The sequence below is a fragment of the Erinaceus europaeus genome, chromosome 7 (genome assembly GCF_950295315.1).
Source record: "Erinaceus europaeus chromosome 7, mEriEur2.1, whole genome shotgun sequence".
NCBI lineage: Eukaryota > Metazoa > Chordata > Mammalia > Eulipotyphla > Erinaceidae > Erinaceus > Erinaceus europaeus.
In genome coordinates, this window is record NC_080168.1 from 77,732,528 (window position 1) to 77,754,758 (window position 22,231).

A 22,231-nucleotide genomic window follows, 5' to 3' on the forward strand; every position below is an offset into this window, starting at 1 on the left:
ATTAACATTTCTCAGTTTTCCACATAACAATACAACCCCCACTAGGTCCTGTCATCCTTTTTGGACCTGTACTCCCACCACCACCTCAGAGTCTTTTACTTTGGTGCAGTATACCAACTCCAGTTCAGGTTCTACTTGTGTTTTCTCTCTCTCTCTTTTTGCTGTTATTGGACAGAGAGAAAGAGAAATTGCGAGAGAAGGGGGAGATAGAGAGGAAGTGAGACAGAGAGACGCCTGCAGACCTGCTTCGCTGCCTGTGAAGTGACTCCCCTATAGATGTGGAGCTGGGGGCTGGAACAGGGATCCTAACTGGCCCTTGAGCTTTGCGCCACATGCGCTTGAACCGCTGCGCTACCACCCAACTCCCATGTTTTCTCTTCTGATCTTGTTTTCCAACTTCTGCCTGAGAGTAAGATATCACTATTTTCGATGGTATAATTAATTGAATTTTTTAAGTGTTTCTCTCATATCTATATAATAAGTAATGGATTGGGGTAACCAAATGAAAAATTATGTATACAGGGGAGGGAACACTTCCAGTAAATAAAATTAGTAGGATATATAACAATTTAATAAAGACAACAGGTATGAAACAGGGTTAAAGCTTCTAGAAACTAGCAGGAGAAATCTAAGTTGAGTCCCAGTATAGGATTGAAGAGTTGAGTTTGACCTAGATGCTAAATCCCTTCCCAACAATTGACCAGTTAAATGAAATTAGTGCATGCAATTTAATGAAAATAAAATATGGACAGTATAGAGTGAGATTAAATGAGAAAGTGTCTCTTGTCTTATTCTCAGTCCTTCAAAGTAATCATATTTTAGTTTCCTTTACTGACTACAATAATATTATTCATACTGCTACTTAAATACTATTAATGGAAAGAATTTAATATTGATCAAGCAGACAAGAAGAATTTAACTGTGATAATTAGTAAAAGTTAAAAATGGAAAATATATGTTCAACAGAAAAGTAAATATGCCATATAAAGTGAAAGTAATAGGCAATGGTATGTACTTATATAGATGTATGATACAAAGAAGTGGAAAGTTAAAACTGTATTAGACTGAATTAAATACTACATAATGCAAAATGTACATTGTAAAATTATAAACACCCATTCACAAATACCATGTATATAAAATTCAAGAAAAACAGAATAGAAATTGTTTCATTAAAGAGTTCTGTTTTAAACCAAAAATTTTAAGGGGCCAGGTGGCAGCACACCTGGTTGAGTGCACACACTACAGTGCATAAGGACCCAGGTTTAAGCCCCTGGTCCCCAACTGCAGGGGGAACACTGTTTCACAAGTGGTGAAAACAGGATTGCAGATATCTTATCTCTTTCCCTCTCCATCTCCCCCCAGCCCTCTCAATTTCTGTCTCTATCCAAAATAAATAAATAAATAGGAAAAAAATCTATAAAAAAATTAAATAAAAATTCTAAGGTATGACTAGATGTGACATTTATTATTCTCTATAATATTTTACTTAACTGAATCATCTAACCCCAACATCACTAACTCTTTTATAAGAAAAAAAAAAAAAGCTGTGTGTGTGTGTGTGGGGGTAAATAGCAATGATTATGCAAAGAGACTCATGCCTTGAGGCTCTAAAGTCCCAGGTTCACACACCCCCCCCCCCCAATAAATCAGAACTGAGCAGTGCTCTGGTAAAAATTTAAAAAGAAGGAGAAAAAGCTTACATTAAATAATGAATATATTAAAAGTACTCTTCTGAGGCCAACAAAATAACTTAGAAAATACAACTACTTCACCAGGCAAACAACCAAGGTTCCACCCAGCCTCAACCATTTGGAGGATGCCTGGTACTGCACTTGAGCCCTATTTACCTAACTACCTGAAAAAGTCAGGAACAATCAAAGACTATGTGATAATGAGGGGGGAAAAATAACACTTCTGTAACCTAAATTGTTATTATTATTATTGTTTTAAAATCAGAGTACTACTGCTCAGCTCTGGCTTACAGTGATATGGGGGACTGAACCTGGGGCTCTGGAGCCTCAGGCATGACAATCTCTGTGCATAACCAACCATTATGCTATCTCTTCCACTCCTAATTAATTCTTTTGAATATAACATTAAAGAGCATTATTTTATTTTAAATATTCAGCCTACTGACCTTTGCTGGTCCAGCAATGGAGAAGATACTACAGTTGTTTTTCTTTCCCTTTTATTAGATGAAGTTGACGACTTGGGGCTTGGCTTTCTCTTTGGAGATTTGCTAGACTTCCTTAGAGAAGGTGATGGGGATAATTTTGACCTGACCATTTCAGGTGAAACCTTAAAAAACAAAATCCAGTAAGGTAATTCAGAAAATTTTGCAGCTTTGGTTATTAAATTTAAGCAAAGCATGTATGTTTTTCAACTCTTACCAAACCATAGATGAAATCTTAAGTGCTATGACAGTCACCATATATTGATATTAGCCTGACTTCTGAGCCCATGCTTTTAACCAATACACTATTCATCTGCATTAACACAATATGGATAAAGCAAACTCAAGTTTCATATTATTCTTAGAAGTAACAGAAAGTATATTCAAATGCACTGTAACTCTACTCTTTAGAAACATACTATCCTAGAGAATGCTTCCATCACAAAATATAAACATCTTTAGATTAAAATCCCATTTCATATTAACTAGTAAGTCTATGCAGAATGTTTTATTATCCTACAATAACTCAAAAATCATTGTTTAAATTTCTTTATTGGGGGATTAATGGTTTACAGTTGACAGTAAAATACAATAGTTTGTACATGTATAACATTTCCACATAACAATATAACTCCCACTAGGTCTTCTTCTGCCATCATATTCCAGGATTTGAAACCTCCAACCCACCCCAAAGTCTTTACTTTGGTGCAATACAGTAACTCAAAAATTATTTTCTATTTGATAGTGGTGTGCTTAAATGAACAATATACATAAAGTGCTTGGTGTATACAGAAGGTTAATCAATACCAGTAATACCCTAATAGAATTAGGGGTGTAGCAATGAGCTCTACGATCAATGTCCTTGCTGACTTAAATTGCTAGTACATATTTTAAGAAATAGTATACCTCCTTTTTAATAATAATTTCTTCTCGTTTCTCCAAGTTTTCTTGCTCCAACTTCATTAACTCCCTCTGTATTTTCTGACGCTTCATTTCCAATGACAACTCATGAACATAATCATAATTAATGTCTCCATTGTCAGAATCTTTAAGATAAAAATTTTATTACTTGTGAGATACTATCACAACTATCTGAATCAATCAGAGTTTTTAAACTAATTTTAATACAAATTTAGAAGAGATTCTTTCAATAGAATAGTGTTTTGAAAAAATATATATATAGTTTCCACAGTAGATTTAAATTAATATGGAGATTCTTTATAAATGTTAAGCATTTTGGGGATAGGCAGTCACATACTGAGTACACAGCTTATAGTACATAAGGACCTGGGTTCAAGCTCCTGGTCCCTACCTGCAGGAGCAAGCTTCATGAGTGGAGAATCAGTGCCACATAAGTGTGTCTCTCCCTCCCTCTCTATGCAAAATTAAAATATATATATTTATTTTTTTTTAACATTTTAAATGTTTCTGAATTGTCTTGAGAGTGATTCTGGATTGCCTGGTAGATGATATTCTTAAATAATAAAATTAAGACAATTAGCTATATTGCTGAGAGGGTTCATTGACCAGATTTTCTAGTCTCTGATTTTATTTATTTGAAAGAGAAGAGGAGACACCATAGTACCACTTTACTATCCATGAAACTCTCCCAATGGCATCTACGATGCTCTCATGTAGTGCTGGAGCTCAGTCCGAGTTTTGTGCCTGGTATGGGGCATGCTACTCTATGAGGTATTTCCCAGCTAGCTCTACTCTTATACCTTAGAATATCCTTATTAACACTTTTAACAGTGTAGTGTTGTGTGCATACAGTAACAATTATAACATCCAACATATCCGTCACATTAAAACGATAAGAGTTTTCTTCTCTATACAGATTTCTCCACTATCAGGAGAAATTCCTATGAAGCCTTTCATGAACTCAAATAGAATAGCAAAATAGCAGTAATATTATTAATTCATAACAGAATACTTTTTTAGTATTCCCAGATCCTAAAAATAACAACTATGCCAAGCAACACATGAAACCTAAAATGCCACTAACAAAACAGGTGTGCTTGGATAGAGTAGTTCCAGGGAAAGAAGCTTAAGTGGTATACTCCTTTGATTGCCTCTAGAACAACTGATACAGAACAAAGTCCTACCCTTTAAAAAAAACATTTGATAGACCATAGAATAATTGAAAGGGAAGGGGACATAGAAAGGTATACAGAAAGAGACATCTTGTAGCTTCACCACTCATGAGGTTCAACCCCCTGCAGACGGGAACTGGGGGCTCAAACCAGGGTTCTTGAATATGGTAATGTGTGCACCCAAACAGGTACGCCACCACTCTGGTCCTTACATATATTTCTCTTTTAATGGGACAAAAACTACATGCATTGCCCTACAGGAAGATCTTTATGTGTGTGTATGTGGTTTGTGTGTGTATAAATATTCCTATCTTAATTTAAAATCCATAAAGTATTCCATGATATAATTTATTTAACTAGTTTTTTTCTAATATTAATTTTCAATATTTTTCTGCTATAAATAAGAAATTAATAAAGTTTCAGACCTTAGTTTATACATACAAGTATTTTCTCTTTTTATCATTTTATGGGGGGTTATGTTTTACAGTACAATTGCTGACTCGTGGGAAGAATTTCTCATCTCCCAATGATACGCGTCTGCAGAACATTCTCATCCCCAACTCAGGTTCTTTTCCACCACCATGCACCCAAATACAAGTATCTGAAGACAGATTTTTCAAACTAGGGTTGCTGGATTAAAGCAAGCATAATTTTCATTTTTTTAGTACTGCCAAACTAAACAACAAACTGGGTTACTACCAATGTAAATCCCTATGAAATGTAAATCCAATGTAAATATTTTCATTATATGAAAATAATGAAGTTTTAATTTTAATTATTTATTTATTTATCCCCTTTTTGTTGCCCTTGTTTTACTGTTGTCGTTGTTGGATAGGATAGAGAGAAAAGGGAGATGGGGAAGACAGAGAGGGGGAGAGAAAAACACCTGCAGACCTGCTTCACCGCCTGTGAAGTGTCTCCGCTGGATGGGGAGCCAGGGGCTTGAACTGGGATCTTTAAGGGGGTCCTTGCGCTTTGTGCCACATGCACTTAACCCGCTGTGCTACCGCCCGACTCCCTTTATTTTATTTTTTTACTTCTGCTAACCTGACACGTGAAAACTACTAGTAGCAGAAATAAAAAAAGATATTATGTCTTACTACTAGTAGCAGAAATAAAAAAAGATATTATGTCTTTTGGGACAAAATGGATGTGAATTACCTACTTATTATTATGGCCCATTTGAACTGTACTCTTTTAATTATGTATGGAAGCTCATTACATAGTTCTACAGCTTTTACTGTACGCTCAGCAACTATACATTAAATATATTCTCAGAATCTGTGACCTATTTTGAACTGTATGAACTTAATAACACAAAAATTTCAAATTTTTTATGGCTTTTTGAGTTAATGTTTGGTCTTAGGAGAATGTATCAACTTCCAAGATTACATAAATGTGCTCTGCACTTTGTGACATTTGCGCTTAACCTACTGTGCTACCACCACCCCCCTTTTTTTACACCAGCTCTAGCTTATGGTGTGGAGGAGGCTTGCACCTGAGACTTGGAAGCCTCAGGTATGAGAGTCTCTTTGCATAACCATTATGCTATCTACCTCCACCCCCTTAATTTTTCTTTTCTACTGCAATCTCACTTCATCTTTACTGTTACATTAATTATTTAGAATATATAGTAAAAAAGGTGAAATTTTAGGGATTAAAAATAAAACCAGTACAAAACTAGAAATACTGAAGTCAAATAATAAGTTCTCAAGGAACATTAACATCTGTACTTGATCCTGAAGGCAATGGTAAATAAGAGAATTTTAGGTAGGGGACTTAACAAAATTATTAATTTTGAAATACTATGCTCTAATAGAGTCAAGAGAGGTAACCAACAATGTGTATATTATCTGGTAAAGATCTTACATAAAGTATATATAGTGGCTGGGTGGGGCGTACCTGGCTGAGTGTACACATTACAGTGTACTAGGACCTGGGTTTGAGCCCTCGGTCCCCACTGCATGGAGGAAGCTTTGTGAGTGATGAAGCAGGGCTGCAGGTGTCTCTCTCCCTCTCTATCACCCCCTTCCCTCTTGATTTCTGGCTGTCTCTATGCAATAAATAATTTTTAAAAAGTTATAAAAACAGTATGTAAAGAATTCTGAGGGAACCAGGCAGTGGCGCAACTGGTTAAGTGCACACAATACTATGCAGAAGGACTGTTCAAACAACTGGGTCCATGCCCCACTCCCCAACTGTAGTGGGGACATTTCATGAGCAGTGTTTAAAAAGGGAGGGATTTTTTTTTTTAATTGGATAGAGACAGAGAAATTGAGAGAGGAGGGGGAGATAGAAAAGGAGAGACACCTGCAACCCTGTTTCACCACAAGTGAAGCTTTCCCCCCTGCAGGTGGGGACCAGGGGGTTTGAACCAGAGTTCTTGCTCACTGTTATGTGTGTAACCACTGCCTGGCCCTAAGAAAGGAGGGGTTCTTAACATGTAAAATAATGCAAAAGCATTATATAAAAGACAAGTAGTTTCCATTTCTTGAGCAAATAGGGGATATAAATGACTCTAAAGAGCACTTTACAGAAAGATTTGGGTCAGAAGACCGAGTAAAATGTAAGGTGAAAATTGGAGGTAATAAGACTGTAGTTGTAAAGAGGAAATAAGCAGAGAGAAATTGAAATCAAACTGGGAATTTAAAAAGTGCCAAGATGGATGTTGAAGACATAAAAGGAAATGTGTAATAAGTGAAATTACAGATGAGAAAGGAAGTTGCAGGACATAGGAGAAAGAATGATATGAATAAAAAGATTAGATATGAATAAAAGATTAACTGGTAGGTTTGTTAACAGAAAGGTGAGGAAATTTATGGATAAAAAATTTGAGGCAGGGGCACACCGGGTTAGGCACACACAGTACAAAGTGCAAGGACCCCCACAAGGATCCTGGTTTGAGCCCCCTGGCTTCCCACCTGTGGAGGGGAGGGTCACTTTGCAGTGAAGCAGGTCTGCAGGTGTCTGTCTTTCTCCATCTCAGTTTCTCTCTGTCCTATCCAATAAAATCAGAAAGGGAAAAAAAATGCATCCAAGAACAGTAGATTCATAGTGCTGGCACTGAGCCCCAGCGATAACCCTGGAGGCAAAAAGGAGGAAGGAAAGAAGGAAAGGAAGGGAAGGAAAGGGAGGGAGGGAGGGAGGGAGGGAGGGAGGGAGGGAAGAAAGGAAAGGGAGGGAGGAAGGAAGGGAGGAAGGAAGGAAGGGAGGGAGGGAGTATGGAAGGGAAGGGAAGGGAAGGGAAGGGAAGGGAAGGGAAGGGAAGGGAAGGGAAGGGAAGGGAAGGGAAGGGAAGGGAAGGGAAGGGAAGGGAAGGGAAGGGAAGGGAAGGGAAGGGAAGGGAAGGGAGGAAGAGGGAGGGAAGGAAGGAAGGAAGGAAGGAAGGAAGGAAGGAAGGAAGGAAGGAAGGAAGGGGAAGGGGGGAAGGGAGGAAGGAGGGAAGGAAGGAGGAAGGGAGGAAGGGAGGGAAAAAGAAAAATGAATTTGGGGCCAGGGGCTGGCACACCTAATTTGAGTGAACTTGCTACTATGCATAAGAGGACCCAGGTTTGAGCCCCCAGGTCCCACACCTGCAGGTAAAAAGCTTTGAAAGTGGTGAAGCAGTACCGCAGGGGTGTCTCTGTCACTCTCTCTATCTCCCCCTACCCTCTAGATTTCTGACTGTCTCTATCCAATAAATAAAGATAATAAAAATTAAAAAAAAACATACTGGAGCCAGATGGTGGCATAGCTGGTTAAGCACACCTGCAGGGGAAAGCTTCACAAGTGGCGAAGCAAGGCTGCAGGTGTCTCTCTGTCTCTTTCAACCTTTCTATCTCCCCTACCCCTCTCAATTTCTTTCTATCCAATAATAAATAAAAATAAAAAAAAGAATTTCATTATTTCTGTGTAGGTGACGATAAGGAAATGTGAAGGGGTAAAATTGAATTTTAAACAAGGGCAGATGGTTTGAGAAGGCATAAAACATGACTTCAGTTTTTCTAATACTTTAAATGATTTAATTATCTAACCATGTTGTAATACTTTATTTTTAATACATTAACTAATGAAACAGAAGCTGTCTCTGCTACTATTTTTTAAACTTTATTTGTTATAGTTTGTCACAAGACTGTAAGATTACAGTGTATAGTTAGTTATACACCACACCCACCATCAAAGTTCTATATCCCCACCCTCCCAGCTCACAAAGATAAGCACCATAGTTCTTAAGTCTTACAGTTTACTGACATCTCTTGTTTGGATTTGTTTCTGGCAAATAAAACATGTAAATCAGACCTCTAGATTTAACCAGTAAAACTATCTTTCATCCCTTCATTTATTGTGCTAAGCATATAATCACCTCCAGGTTCATCCATTTTGCCCCAAAGGACAGTATCTTTTTGGATTTCTGCTACTATTTTGTAAAAATTATTAGATTAGCATACCAATGGGGGAAAGTTTCCTATTCTTTTTATTTATTTATTTTCCCTGTTTGTTGCCCTTTGTTGTTTTTGTTGTTGTAGTTATTGATGTCATTGTTGTTGGATAGGACAGAGAGAAATGGAGAGAGGAGGGGAAGAGAGAGGAAAGAGAGACACCTGCAGACCTGCTTCACTGCTTGTGAAGTGACTCCCCTGTAGGTGGGGAGCTGGGGGCTTGAACCTGGATCCTTACACTGGTCCTTGCGCTTCAAGCCATGTGCCGCGTGATCTTAACCCGCTGCACTACCGCCCAACTCCCAAAGTTTCCTATTCTTAAAAGCAATTTTTAGAGTTTATACTTTGGATTTCCTCAAAAAAGTGTTCAAATTCAAATTACTAAAGAGAAATTCAGAGTTCTAAGTTAAGTCTTCAAAAAGTGTTCTCAGAACTGAAAACATTTTAGGCTTACTGCCTGTTTCTGTCACAAATATTCAATGTATCCAGTGTAACTCAAAATCAGTCAGATAATATGTAACCAAATGGGCACAGCTGTATCCTAATAAAACTATATTTGCAAAAACAGGTGAGTATACCAACTACCTAGGTTTCCAGCTTACTGCTGAGGAAGACATCTAAGTTCTTATACTATGTTTTCATCTGTGGGGGGGAGCCACTGAATTAATAGTTTCATACAAATATAATATCCAGAAATTGAGAGGGTGTATACGTGTGTTGAGGGAGAAGGGGAGGGGAGAGGGGAAGAGGGGAAGAGAGAGGGAGAGGGGGGAGAGGGAGAAAGGGAGGGAGAGGCATGCACTCAGCTGTACCAGGGCTTTTCCACTTGTGAAGCTTTTCCTATGAGGTGAGTACAGGAGTGGGGGTGGGGGGTATACCATGTGCCCTCAACCTGTTGTGCCACTTCCCGGCCCCCTAATGTAAGTCTTACATGAGACCAGTGATACTCAAACTTTTGAAAAGCAGAGAATATCTCTATACTGGGTGATACCAGGCTATTGTAATCACACTTCAGATGGGTCATAAAAACAGAAAAGAAAGTACTATTTTATTGAGACAGTAACTCTACAGTGTTTCTGCTAATTTTCATGAACAAATCCCAAACCTCAATCATCATCTGATGTTTATTTCTTCTGACTGATGAAAGGTAACAACCCCCTTAAAATAAATTTCCCAATTTCTCAATTTAGAATTTCTGCTTTTAATATTTTCTATAAAACAAATAACAAAGAACATTCACAAATACTACAGAATCCCAATAAATTTAGTTATTGCACAATAAAATTGAGGAGAAACTTAAAACTCAGTAAAGTAAAACCAGTCGATATACTGGTTGTGAAATAGGAAGGTCACAGCAGAAAAGTATTTTGAGCACACAAAAGCCAGTAATCTGAATAATCAATCAACTGGCTCAACAAAGGAAGATCTGTGTAACTCACCATCTCTATTAGTCTCCCACTCTACATTTTCATCTTCACTTTCTGGAGTTCTCTCCTTAGTGATTTTTATGTCTTCTTTTTCCCTATGTCTCCCTCTCGAAGATTCTTTCTAAAAGTACATATATACATAGAAATTACCACATTTTTAAGTAGTATGAACAGAACATCTTTATCATTAACTAATCAATTTCTTAAAGAATAATCTATAAGTAGAAATCATAAGTTTTAGTATAGAACGACAAAGAGAAGACTGTACTATTATCTACTTTAATAAACAGCCACTGGGTAAATTCACAAACTAATTAAAATTTTAGATTCTTCAATATTTAATACTTCAATAAGTGCCTAATAATCTATTACATAATAAATTTCTATGTGAAAATCACAGGGTAAGAGATAATTTAAATGACTGAAATACAAGATTTCCAAGCAATTATTTGAAATAAAGACTTTAAAAGAACTATACCTTTCACACTAGACTCTTAAAGATAATGGTTGATTTAAGACTTGTCAGACACTGAGATATCAGCATTTTCCTACACAACTAAAGACAAATTCAGGCTCATTAAATAACTGTAAGTTCTTTCCCAGTTTTCCTGTATTCATGACATCAAACAGTAGCTAAAATAGTAAGAAGAATCAATCCTCATTTTACAGCTAAGAAACAGGTTTTACATTTTACTCCAGGTATAACAGTAGCCTATTGACAAGACAGGATAAAGTAATCCAGCTAATAAACTTTCATGAACTACTCATATAAATTAGTCTACATTTTATGAAGTGACAAAAAAATCATGACTATCTCCTTTTCACTAGTGTCTGACATACATTAACACTCTAAATCCTGATGATCAATGATACTAACTTCTGAAGGTTACTGCTTAAGTTCTTTCTGAGCACTACAAGACAAAATATAGCTGCTTCAAATGCAAATTTGTCTTGGAAGTCTTCATTTTAAAGAATCTTAACATATTATAATTGTTCTTAAAATTTACATAGTTAAGATGCAAAGACAAAAAAAGAGCAAGGCAGCCTGTCTCTAAAAACTATGGTGGTCATCATTGGGGGGGTGGGGAGTGGAGAATAAAAGCACAGAACTTTGGCGATGTGAAACTATACCTGTTATCTTATAATCAGTGTGTGTGCATGTGTGTGTGTGTTTAAGTTAAAGAAAAAAATTATATAGTTAAGTATAAAGTCATACTACAGGGGCTGGGTTAAGTGCACAGAGTATAAAGTGTAAGGACTTGTGCAAGGATACTGGTACCAGGCCCCGCCTCCCCATGGGGGGGGGGGCTTCACAGGAGGTGAAGCAGGTCTGCAGGTGTCTTTCTCTCTCCCCTCTCCTCTCAATTTCTCTCTGTCCTATTCTATTAGAAAACAAAAAAAAAAGTAAAAATGGCCTCCGGAAGCTGTGGATTTGCAGAGCCAGAACTGAACCCCAGTGATAACCCTGGAGCAAAAAAATTAAAAGATTAAAAAATAATAATAAAATATATGGTAATATATATGGTAATGCTATTATTACTTAGTAAATGATAGATATCATTGCTGATAGGTTGTCAAACCATTAAAAGATTTTATAAGATAGAACAGTTGGTGGTGCACCCAGTTGAGTATGTATGTTGCCATGCACAAGGACTGGGGTTTGAGTCCCTAGTCCCATTAAGGTTATCACTAGGGCTCAGTGCCAGCATTATGAGAATCCACAGCTCCAAGCAAACAGTTTTCTTCCTTTCTTTTTTCCTATTTTATTTGATAGGACACAGAGAAATTCAGAGGAGAGGAAGAGATAAGAGAGGGAGAAAGACCCCTGCAGGCCTGCTTCATCACTTGTGAGGATGACAAGCCATTCAGTAGGGAGCAGGGATGTGACCCTGGGTCCATGGTAATGCATGTGCTCAACCAGGTGCACCACTGCCTAGCCCTCCAAAAAAATATATGTGTAGAAGCATTCATAGAAATACAGGATAGTAAAAGATAGTTTTAAGTAATTCCTACTTACACATAAAGCAAAAAGAAAAAAATGCACATACATTATCTAAAAATATATTTTATGGAACATCAACAAACTACTCAATTATTCTACATGACTTTTGAATGTGCCATAAATTGGGCCACTATAAGTACATACTACATCAAAAACTTTTTGTAGGAATTTGACTCCAAACTACCAACTAAAACAATGTGCTTTCTGCCTATATAAGGTATTATATAATACCTGATTATAAATTTAGTTGAAAAAATTTCAGAATAATACTGGTACTGAAAAATAAGCTGATCTGCAAATTAGTTTATTAAACAAATTCAGAGTCAGAAATAGCAAAAACGCAAATATCAATGACATATATACATTTTACAATATTTATCCCATTATGTAATTTTCAAGTTATCTATTATTTTAATGTAAATATAATAATGTCCTTAAAAGTCATATATTAGAGCAACAAAAGGGAATTAATAAATAAAATAAAATATTAAAAAAGTCATATATTAATATTTCTACTACTAACTATTGTGGTAGAATTAGATGCTTTTTCCTTAATACTTTCTCTCTCCTTCCTACTGTATGAGACAGAGGCAGGACTGAAGAAACCAGAGCACCAAACTTATTTTTTTTGGGGGGTGGAGGGCCTCAAAGCTAGATCACACACATGGCCAAGTAATCACTATTGAAGCGAGTTGTTTTTCCAGCCTCTCTATTACATTCTCACTATTCCACTTCAAACCATAATCTAGAAAATTACTTTGGTAACACTTATTAAGGAGTCTCAGGTCATTTAAAAAAATGTCTTACTGCTTCCTTTTTTGTCTACCTCAACAATGTAAAACTTGTTTATGCATGTCACTACTCTGTCAAATAGTTATTTTCGCCTTTCTCGTCATATTAAAATAAGGTGTGATATTACTTGTTGCAGATGGTACAGCATAGTCAGCCTTACTACTTGAGCAGAATGGCTTGTCATCTTCTCTTAAATGCAAATGTATTAATAAGAAACAGAACCATTTGATTACATAGTAACCAACAGTATGTATTCTAGTCATTTTGGAAAATATAAATGCTGAAATTTTTGTTAAAGAACCACCATACAGCTAGTACAATCAGAATGACATATTTTAAAGACTGATTTTCTTTTTAATTCAGAAATGTGTAAGTTACATTGCTAGTAGGATTTAAAGCAACAACCTATGATCAAGCATGCTACTATTCGTAGCACAATATCAATTTGCCAACTAAGCAAAACTTATACTTAGCTTTAACTGACATGAACTCAAGATAAGGTTTTGCCACCAAGTAGGTTTATGCCTAATTTAGGAAAATTACTCTATTTTGAAAACATCTTATAGGGGCTGGGTTGTGGAATACCCAGTTGAGCATACATGTTGCCATGTGCAAGGTCACAAATTCAAGCCCCCAGTCCCCATCTGCAGTGGGGAAGCTTTACAAGTGGTGAAGCAGTACTGCAGATACCTCTCTCTATCCCTCCTTCCCCCACTCAATTTCTCTCTGTCCTAAGTAAATTTTCTTATATACCAGGGATGTAACTGTAAGGCTTTCGCTTTAGATTTCTAAATTTAATTATATTTCATATTACATGCACATTTATTTCTTAAGTAGTATCCGCATGGGTAGTTTATAGTCATTGTTTGTCTTACTTTTAGATAGCAAGGAGCCATTACCAGGAATATGACATAGAAGTGTTGAGACTAAAAAAAGCTGAAAACCAATATTCTAACTGTAGAATAATCAAGTTATTAATAATCAGGAATAATGTGTTAGTGGTCTTTTAAAAAACATAAATCCACCTTCTGTTTGTAAAAAATATTTTAGCTAGAGAGTCAGGCGGTAGTGCAGCAGGTTAAGCGTATGTAGCGCAAAGCTCAAGAACCAGCATAAGGATACCGGTTCAAGCCCCCAGCTCCCCACCTACAGGGGAGTTGCTTCACAAGCAGTGAAGCAGGTCTGCAGGTGTCTCTCTTTCTCTCCCCATCTTCCCCTATCTTCCCCTCTTCTCTCCATTTCTCTCTGTCCAATCTAACAATGACAACATCAATAAGAACAACAATAACTACAACAATAATAAAAAAACAAGGGCAAATAAATAATTTTTTAAAAAAACTTTAAAATATGTATTAGCTAGTGGGTGACTGAGTGCACGTTACCATGTGCAAGGACCTGGGTTCAGGTCCCTTATCACCACTTGCAGGGAGAAACCTTAAGTGAAGTAGTGGTGCAATTGTCTCTCTCTCTCTCTCCCTGTCGCCCTGCCCATTTCAATTTCTCTCTGTTTCTAACTAAAAATAAATTTGAGCAAAAGCTTTAAAAAGTATTTTTAAATACCTAAGTAGTTACAGAAATTATTTAGAACATTTTCTGGGATAAAATATTACTCCTAAATTCTCCACAGTTGCAACCCCCTTTTCATATATATAAAAATATTTGCCTCCAGGGTTATCTCTGGCGGTTGGTGCACTACAAACCCACTGCTCCTGGAGGCTATTCTTCCCATTTTTGTTGCTGTTGCTATTGTTATTGGATAGGACAGAGAGAAATTGAAAGATGAGAGGAAGACAGAGAGGAGGAAAAGAAGACAGACACCTACAGACCTGCTTCACCACTTGTGAAGCGACCCCCACCCTCGCAGGTGGGGAGCCGGGGGCTCAAACCGGGATCCTTAATGGGTCCTTGCACTTCATTCCATGTGTGCTTAACCCGCTGTGCTACTGCCACCCCATATCTATATATCCTATTTGCCAGAGAATTCTTTTTCAAAAAGGTAAAATAGAAAAAATTGTGACTTGCTATCTTTCCTACACTGGCCACATCTTCCTACCTCTCTAGAATTTCCACTGACTGAGACTAGTTCTGACTTCTGGAGTCAAACAAAATAAATCTAGTATTTCTATCTAATAGCCTTTAAATATTTGAGCTGTTACTAATTCACAAAAGACATCCTATACTACAATCCTACATTCACATGAGTTTCATACTCATCTTCTCTGTCCATGTTCATTTGCCAATGTGCTTCAATAAAGTGTGATAACTAAAACTAACCCAGTCCCTCCAGAGAGAATACAGCATACAGCTTCTATGTCACCTCATAGAACTAAAATTATACTGTTTTGGTAAGGGGAAGAAGCTTTTGGTGGAGCTTAAATAAGAAACTATGTATAATCTTACCTACTGTGTAAATTTAAGCTACAGTTTCACATGAAGTAATACCTACAAATAAAAGTCAACTTTAGGGCCAGGTGATTTAGTAATGGTTTGAAATCAAAGACCAAGCCCCATCCCATCCCCTTATCCTCAGTTATGCTACTCCTGGTGCTGACTTCATATTCATACATTTTCTCACCATAGCAATAAGTAAACTAGGATTTCCAGTGTCTTTCCATAATCACAAAATAAAAACAAGAAATCTTTATGTCTGACTGGGTAACTTCAGTGATATGACCACCTCTGAATCAACAGCTGATATCAAGTAAAGGCTATGAGCTACAAGACTTAGGTTCACTTCCTAGGCCAAGCAATTTAGCAAAGAGAATGAATCATAACTGGATGAAATGAATCAGGGCCCAACAGTATATCCAGGGTTCATCACCATTCCTGCCCAACCCAAACCACAATGCACTTACAAAATAGAAACAGTGAAGGAATTTGAAGCAATTTACAATGACACTTTTTTTTATTGTCAAATATTTTTGTTACTGATAGTTTGTTATAAGATTCTAAGATTAAAATTTATAGTTCCACACCATACCCACCACCAATGCTCTGTATCCCCACCCTCCCACTTCCCAAAGATAATGACCATAGTTCTCCTAAGTTGTACAGTTTGGCTGTTTGTTTGTTTGGATTTTTTAGGGGAGGGGGGAAGGGCAAGTCCAGGTAAATCAGATCTCCAGATTCCACATATGAGTGAAACCATCTGGCAATTGTCTTTCATCTCTTCACAAATCTCACTAAGCATAATCACCTCCAGTTCTACCCTTTTTTGTCTCAAGGACACAGTATCATCTTTTTAAATTGCAGAATTGTTACAATGACACTTTAAGTGTTATACTTCACTTCTACCAATACAATGCCATACTTCTGTCAACTTTGTAGGTGACAACAAAACAGAATATCTAACCTAGTCAACATTTTCTGTATTCACCTTTACTATTTTAATCCAATTTACTTCTTACTATCTTCCAAATCAATTTAGACATTCTCAATTTAACAAAGGATGTCAAAATCAATTTTATCTGAAAATTGTATCTCCTCATTCTTTAAAAATAAATTATTTGCTGGTAGATAACTACAGGTACAGGTTTAACTCAACATTTTGAAGACACTATTCTAAGTCTTCTGGCTTCCATTGCTGTTATTGATGTTATTCTACTGACATTGATGTCATTTTGTAGCAACGTTTGGGGCATGTTTCTCAATATTCTGACTCTGGTATTCTGCAGTTTCAATATAACATTCTTCCTGACGTTCTTTCTGAACTTCTAAATTTATGTCTCACCACTTATAGAAAAATTCTAGCCACTATTTCTTTCAATACCGCCTCTCCCACATTTTCCCCACAAACTCCAATCATTGATCAACGTACAACAGATTTTCTCAGTATCTGCTACACATTTTTAATTGCTTCAATATATTTTTTATACAATCTTTCTATGTTGCATACAGAATTTTTTTTTTAGTTTTATCTTCCAATTTACAAATTTTCTCTCCATTACTGGCTCATTGCTTAGACATGGGTCACTACCAGGTTCATGCTATTTGTTCAACCCCTCACAATCAATTTCAATTTTATTTATTTGTTTTTGCTATTTTGTGTTTCTGAGAAAACAGCAACACATTTATAATATGTTTGTTGTCACTAATACAGGATCTTGGATTATTATAGTAAGAATACTGCCAGAGTATATAGCCTGTGATACTGAAAGCCTCTATAGGACCTTGCCTCAATACAGAATAGCAATGTTAGGGATATTCCCACATCCCCCCTCTCGGAAGGAAGGCTGGGTCAACCTACTCTGCAACTCAAGGGGAAGACTGGTCCCAAAATGAGTGCAGCCTAGAATATTCCTAGCTATGACCATGGACTGAGAGCCTAGACTGACAAGAATGCAGTGGTTACACAGGATCCTGTGCTAAGTATGAAAAGTTATGAGTCCTAGGTCTGACTGATGGAGTTTATAGTTAATAGTAATTATATACTTTCCTAATATTTGGGAACTATTCTCTGCCCTGATCCAGCTCTCTAGTCCTACCCCAGCTGTGACAACATCTTCCCAGACAGTTTTTTTAAATTTATTTATTTATTCCCTTTTATTGCCCTTGTTTTATTGTTGTAGGTATTCTTGCTGCCATTGTTGTTGGATAGGTCAGAGAGAAATGGAGAGAGGAGGGGAAGACAGAGAGGAGGAGAGAAAGATAGACAGACACCTGCAGACCTGTTTCACTGCGGGCTCGAACCGGGATCCTTACACCGGTACTTGTGCCATGCGCCTCGCGCCACATGCGCTTAACCCGCTGTGCTACTCTCCAACTCTCCCCAAACAATCCTTTTAGCTCACCTACATGTTAGCTATCAGGCTCAGGTAAAAACTACTAAAGTCACAGGCCCCTTGGAATATACCTAAAATAGACTTCCTAGCTTCTTCCCACATGAAGATCCTTAGTGTCATGTGTTCTATTCTTATCTTTAGGTTCCTAATTATTAAACAATTTGTCCTACTTTTAATATTATTACTTTTCAGCCATCAAGTTGCAGATGCTATCCTGACTTCCCTGGGCAGACAACCTCACCAGTATACCCTGGAACCTCACCTCCCCAGAGCCGTATCCCACTAGGGAAAGAAATAGGCTGGGGATATGAGCAGACCTGCCACGCTCAAAGGTGAAGCAATTACAGAAGTCAACCTTCCGCATCCCATAAAGAATTTTGGTCTGTAACTCCAGAAGGATAAAGAATAGGGAAGCTTCCAATAGAGGGGATGGGGCACAGAACTCTGGTGGTGGAACTGTATGGAATTGTACCCTGTTATCATTAGTAAATCACTAATAAAAAAGAGTAACACTTCTTTAGCAATTATATCACAGAGTTTCATTTTTGGAAGTAGACAAATAGTGCCTTATATTTCTTTACAACTATTACCAGTTCAATTTACTCTATATTCCATATTATTGCAACTGACATTTTTGTTCCTAAGATGAAATGAACGATTAACCCTACTGCTAGTTTCTGCTTGGTTAACTGGGAAAAGTAAAAAGAGACATTAGATGAAACAAACTAAAAAAGATGTTAAGGGTCTCTGTTTTGGGAGTTGGGTGGTAGCACAGCGGGTTAAGCGCAGGTGGCGCAAAGCACAAGGACCGGTGAAAGAATCCCCCAACTCCCCACCTGTGGGGGTGTCGCTTCACAGGCGGTGAAGCAGGTCTGCAGGTATCTATCTTTCTCTCCTCGTCTCCCCCTGATAACTCTGTTTCTCTCTGCCCTAACAATGATGACATCAATAACAACAACAATAATAACTACAACAATAAAAAACAAGGGTAACAAAAGGGAAAATAAATAAATATAAAATAATTTTTAAAAAGATGTTAAGGGGGAAAATCTATTTCAACTCCCTCTTCTGTTTAGCCTACTCTCACTGTTTACGTTGAATTTACATTAATGGAAGAAATTACTTTTGAGGTTAACAGATAAAAATCATCCCAAAACATTTACTAAAATAGTAACTGATTTATATTTCAAGTGAAGTTGTCACCCTTTACAGATATCATTTTAATTTTATTTAAGATTTTCTTTTAAAAAATATAATTCATTGCATTTACATTTATTATTATTGTTATTATTATTTTGCTTCTAAGGTTATCACTGGGGCTCAGTGCCTGCACTAGGAATCCACTGCTCCTGGTGGCCACTTTTTCCATTTTATTGGATAGGATAGAGAGAAATGAGAGAGGAGGGAGGGTTAAAGAGGGAGAGACAAAGATAGACACCTATAGATCTGCTTCAATACTTGTGAAGCATCCTGCTGCAGGTGGGGAGTGGAAGCTCAAATCCTGGTCCTTGCACACAGGTCCTTCCACATAGTAATATGAGCGCCTAACCAGTTGCACAACCACCTGGCCCTGTATGATTTTTTTTAGAATTTATTTATTTTGGATAGCAATAGAAAGAAACCAAGAGGGAAAGGAAAAAGAGGGGGAGGCAGATTGGACACCTGCAGCACTGCTTCACTGCTCATGAAATTTCCTTTTGCAGGAAGGGACTGGGGGTGTTGAACCAGGTAAGCCACCACTCAGCCTCTAAGATGTCATTTTTAAAAGAGCCATATTAATTTGTCCTTTACTATTTAAAGCTATTCGCATTCATAATAATAAATCCCTAACTACACTGAGTAATATAAAATCATGTTTTGTTCATTTTGTTTTTAAAGCACTTAATGTTTTAGACAAGTTTTTGTTCTCTTTCTCACTACTTTTTTTTTTTTTTTTTTTTTTTTTTTTTTGCCAGCAGGGTTATTGCTGGAGCTTAGTACCAGCACTACACATCCACAGCTCCTGGCAGTCATCTTTTTTTTTTCTTTTTACTTCATTTATTTAATTTTTTTTATTTGACAGGACAGAGAGAAACTGAGGGAAGGAGAGATAGGGAGAGAAAGACAGATACCTGAACACCAGCAGCTTCACTGCTCATGAAGCATCCTCCTTGCATGTGGGAAGTGGGGGCTAGAACCCAGATCCTTACTCATGGTGATAGGTGCATTTAACTGAGTGCACTACCATCCTGCCTCCTTTTCCTCACTTATTTATATATTTAGTCATCTTATCACTTGGCTTCACTATTTTAGGCTGGATTTTTCAGACAGAGAAAAATAAAGAGACAGAGGGAAAAAGGTAAAGATACCACAGCATCGAAGCTTTCCTTAGTGCAGCGGGGGCCAGACTTGAACCTGGGCCATACGCTCCCAAGTGAGTTATCTCGCCAGGCCCTGCCATCTTTTATCTTTAAAGACTAATAATACCAGAGAGTCAGGAAATAGAATATATGCTATGCCATGGTGAGGATGTAAGAGTCTGTGGCCACCACTTAGCAACATCATGCAAAGGATGTTCTGAATGGTGTAACAGTGGAAAAGTGCTCTGGGTATGATTCTTCTCTCTCACCACCCTTTATCTTAAAATTAAGTAAGAATTAAGTCTGCTGGAAGTAAGCAGCATATAGGTACAATATTCCCATGAAAACCATAATACCATACATAAATAACAACCCAACATCCTACTTTTTAAAAATATACTTATGTTCAGGCTGGCAAAACAGCACACTTGGATAGTGCCTTAGTACCTGCTCTGCAATGTATATGATCTAGGTTCAACCACAGCTTCAATCACATTGGAAGAAGCTTTGGAGTTACAGTGTCTTTCCCTTTCTCGTCTCCTAGCTAAGAAAAGTTATCCTGGAGCAGTGAAGCCCTGACAGTTAACAAAACAAAACAAAAAGAGAAGGAAAGATTAATACACTTAACTCAGTTTAATAGAATACTACCAATACCAGTAGACTTCTGGATTCTATTCAGCAGTTCCAGAATTAAAATTAACAATAACCCAAACATTGCTTGTTAATTACCACCAAATATATAACATTAAAGCTCTGACCTAGTAAATAATTATAATTTAATTTTTAAAGTACTTGCTCTCTTATCTAAAGATTTTCAAGCCTTTTAAATTAGACATTTCTGACTGTGGATGAAACTTTTAAGTAATATGGCTGTCATTTTTGGTCTGGATATAATGCCAGCCAACTCATTCAGTCTACAGGCTTCAGAATAGATATAAATTGACATATTCACATTCTTTCAGTATTATAAAAACAGGAGGAAAAAAGATAAATTGTTAGAAAATGTATTTTCTTTGTACTATCCTAAAGAAAAGTTTCACTATAGGGTTACCAGAGATCTTTTGTAAGTTCATTACATGTCTCAGAATAAGAAAAGTTATGAATAAAACAACAAACTAAAATTGTATGTGTGCAAGGCCCAAGACAGAAAAAAGAAAAGTATCTCTTGAAAATAATGAGACATAATGAGATCTATGGAATTCAGGTAAAGCACTTATCAGATGGAAGTGTGTGGCATTAGTCACTAATATAAATTTAAAATAAATGTTCAACCAGTTCAACCAAGAAAGGGACTAAAAAAAAAAAAAAGCCAAAGGAATTAAGAAAAATAAACGTGTAAGAATAAGAACTATTATATAAATCTAACTGTTGATTATTTGAAAGCAAACATGACTAATCTAAGGAAGAGGTGTGTGAAAGTACAGGTATTCAAGAAATCAGATGTGAAAATAGTCATCTTAACAGTGGAAAATGCAAAAAAAAAAAAACGATGTCTACACGTAGCATCAAATAAATGTACATGTTGCATGTAGCAACATGCAAAGAAGCTTTAGAGACCTAGATAAAATAATTTACTAGAAAAATACAACTGTTGAACCTAACTTCAATGTAAAGAATCTAATTTCGATATAAAATAATACATACAAAACTCTTTCATAAATAGTATTTAAACTCAGCTTGTTTTACATGGGAATTTACCAGACCTTTATAGAACTGAAAATCACCAATACTGCCTATTGATTATTTCAACCAAACAATGTAGAATATTTTGTCATTGAAAGTAGAGGAATTACCTGTATATGTACAATGGAAACTCAAGGGTAAACCAATAAAAATAATGTAAAAATGACTAGCATAACTGATATGTTAAAGAAGGAAAATGAAATAAAATGGCCAATTCAAACCACAGAAGGAACAAAAAGTAGAGTGTGGGGGAAGGAGTAACAAAAAGCTATGAGAATAACTATAAAATAGAAACAGTAGGTATTCATTGAACTATAGCAACAATAATTTTAAATATTAATGGGGGGCCAGGCAGTGATGCACCTGGTTAAGTGCACATAATACAGTGTACTAGGACCAGGGCTCAAACCCCTGCTCCCCATCTGCAGGGGGAAAGTTTCATGAGTGATGAAGCAAATGTGCAAGTGTCTCTTTTTCTCTCTCCCTTTCTATCATCCCCTTCCCTCTCAATTTCTGCTTC

The 22,231-nt window shown here is 36.8% G+C and overlaps 1 protein-coding gene across 7 annotated transcripts in view; it reads right to left on the reverse strand.

Annotated features, from left to right (window-relative positions):
* The window catches only part of ZC3H13 (zinc finger CCCH-type containing 13), a 97,651-nt gene that overhangs the window by 52,152 nt on the left and 23,268 nt on the right, over positions 1 to 22,231 (reverse strand). For 6 of the 7 annotated variants that reach the window (XM_060194821.1, XM_060194822.1, XM_060194820.1 and 3 more), the window contains 3 exons: positions 10,127 to 10,235; positions 3,083 to 3,222; positions 2,141 to 2,301 (listed from right to left, as the gene is read on the reverse strand). In XM_060194821.1, coding sequence (XP_060050804.1) covers positions 2,141 to 2,301; positions 3,083 to 3,222; positions 10,127 to 10,235 — 410 coding nt within the window. The remainder of the gene's footprint in view (positions 1 to 2,140; positions 2,302 to 3,082; positions 3,223 to 10,126; positions 10,236 to 22,231) is intronic. The other variant, XM_060194827.1, reaches the window with a different exon arrangement.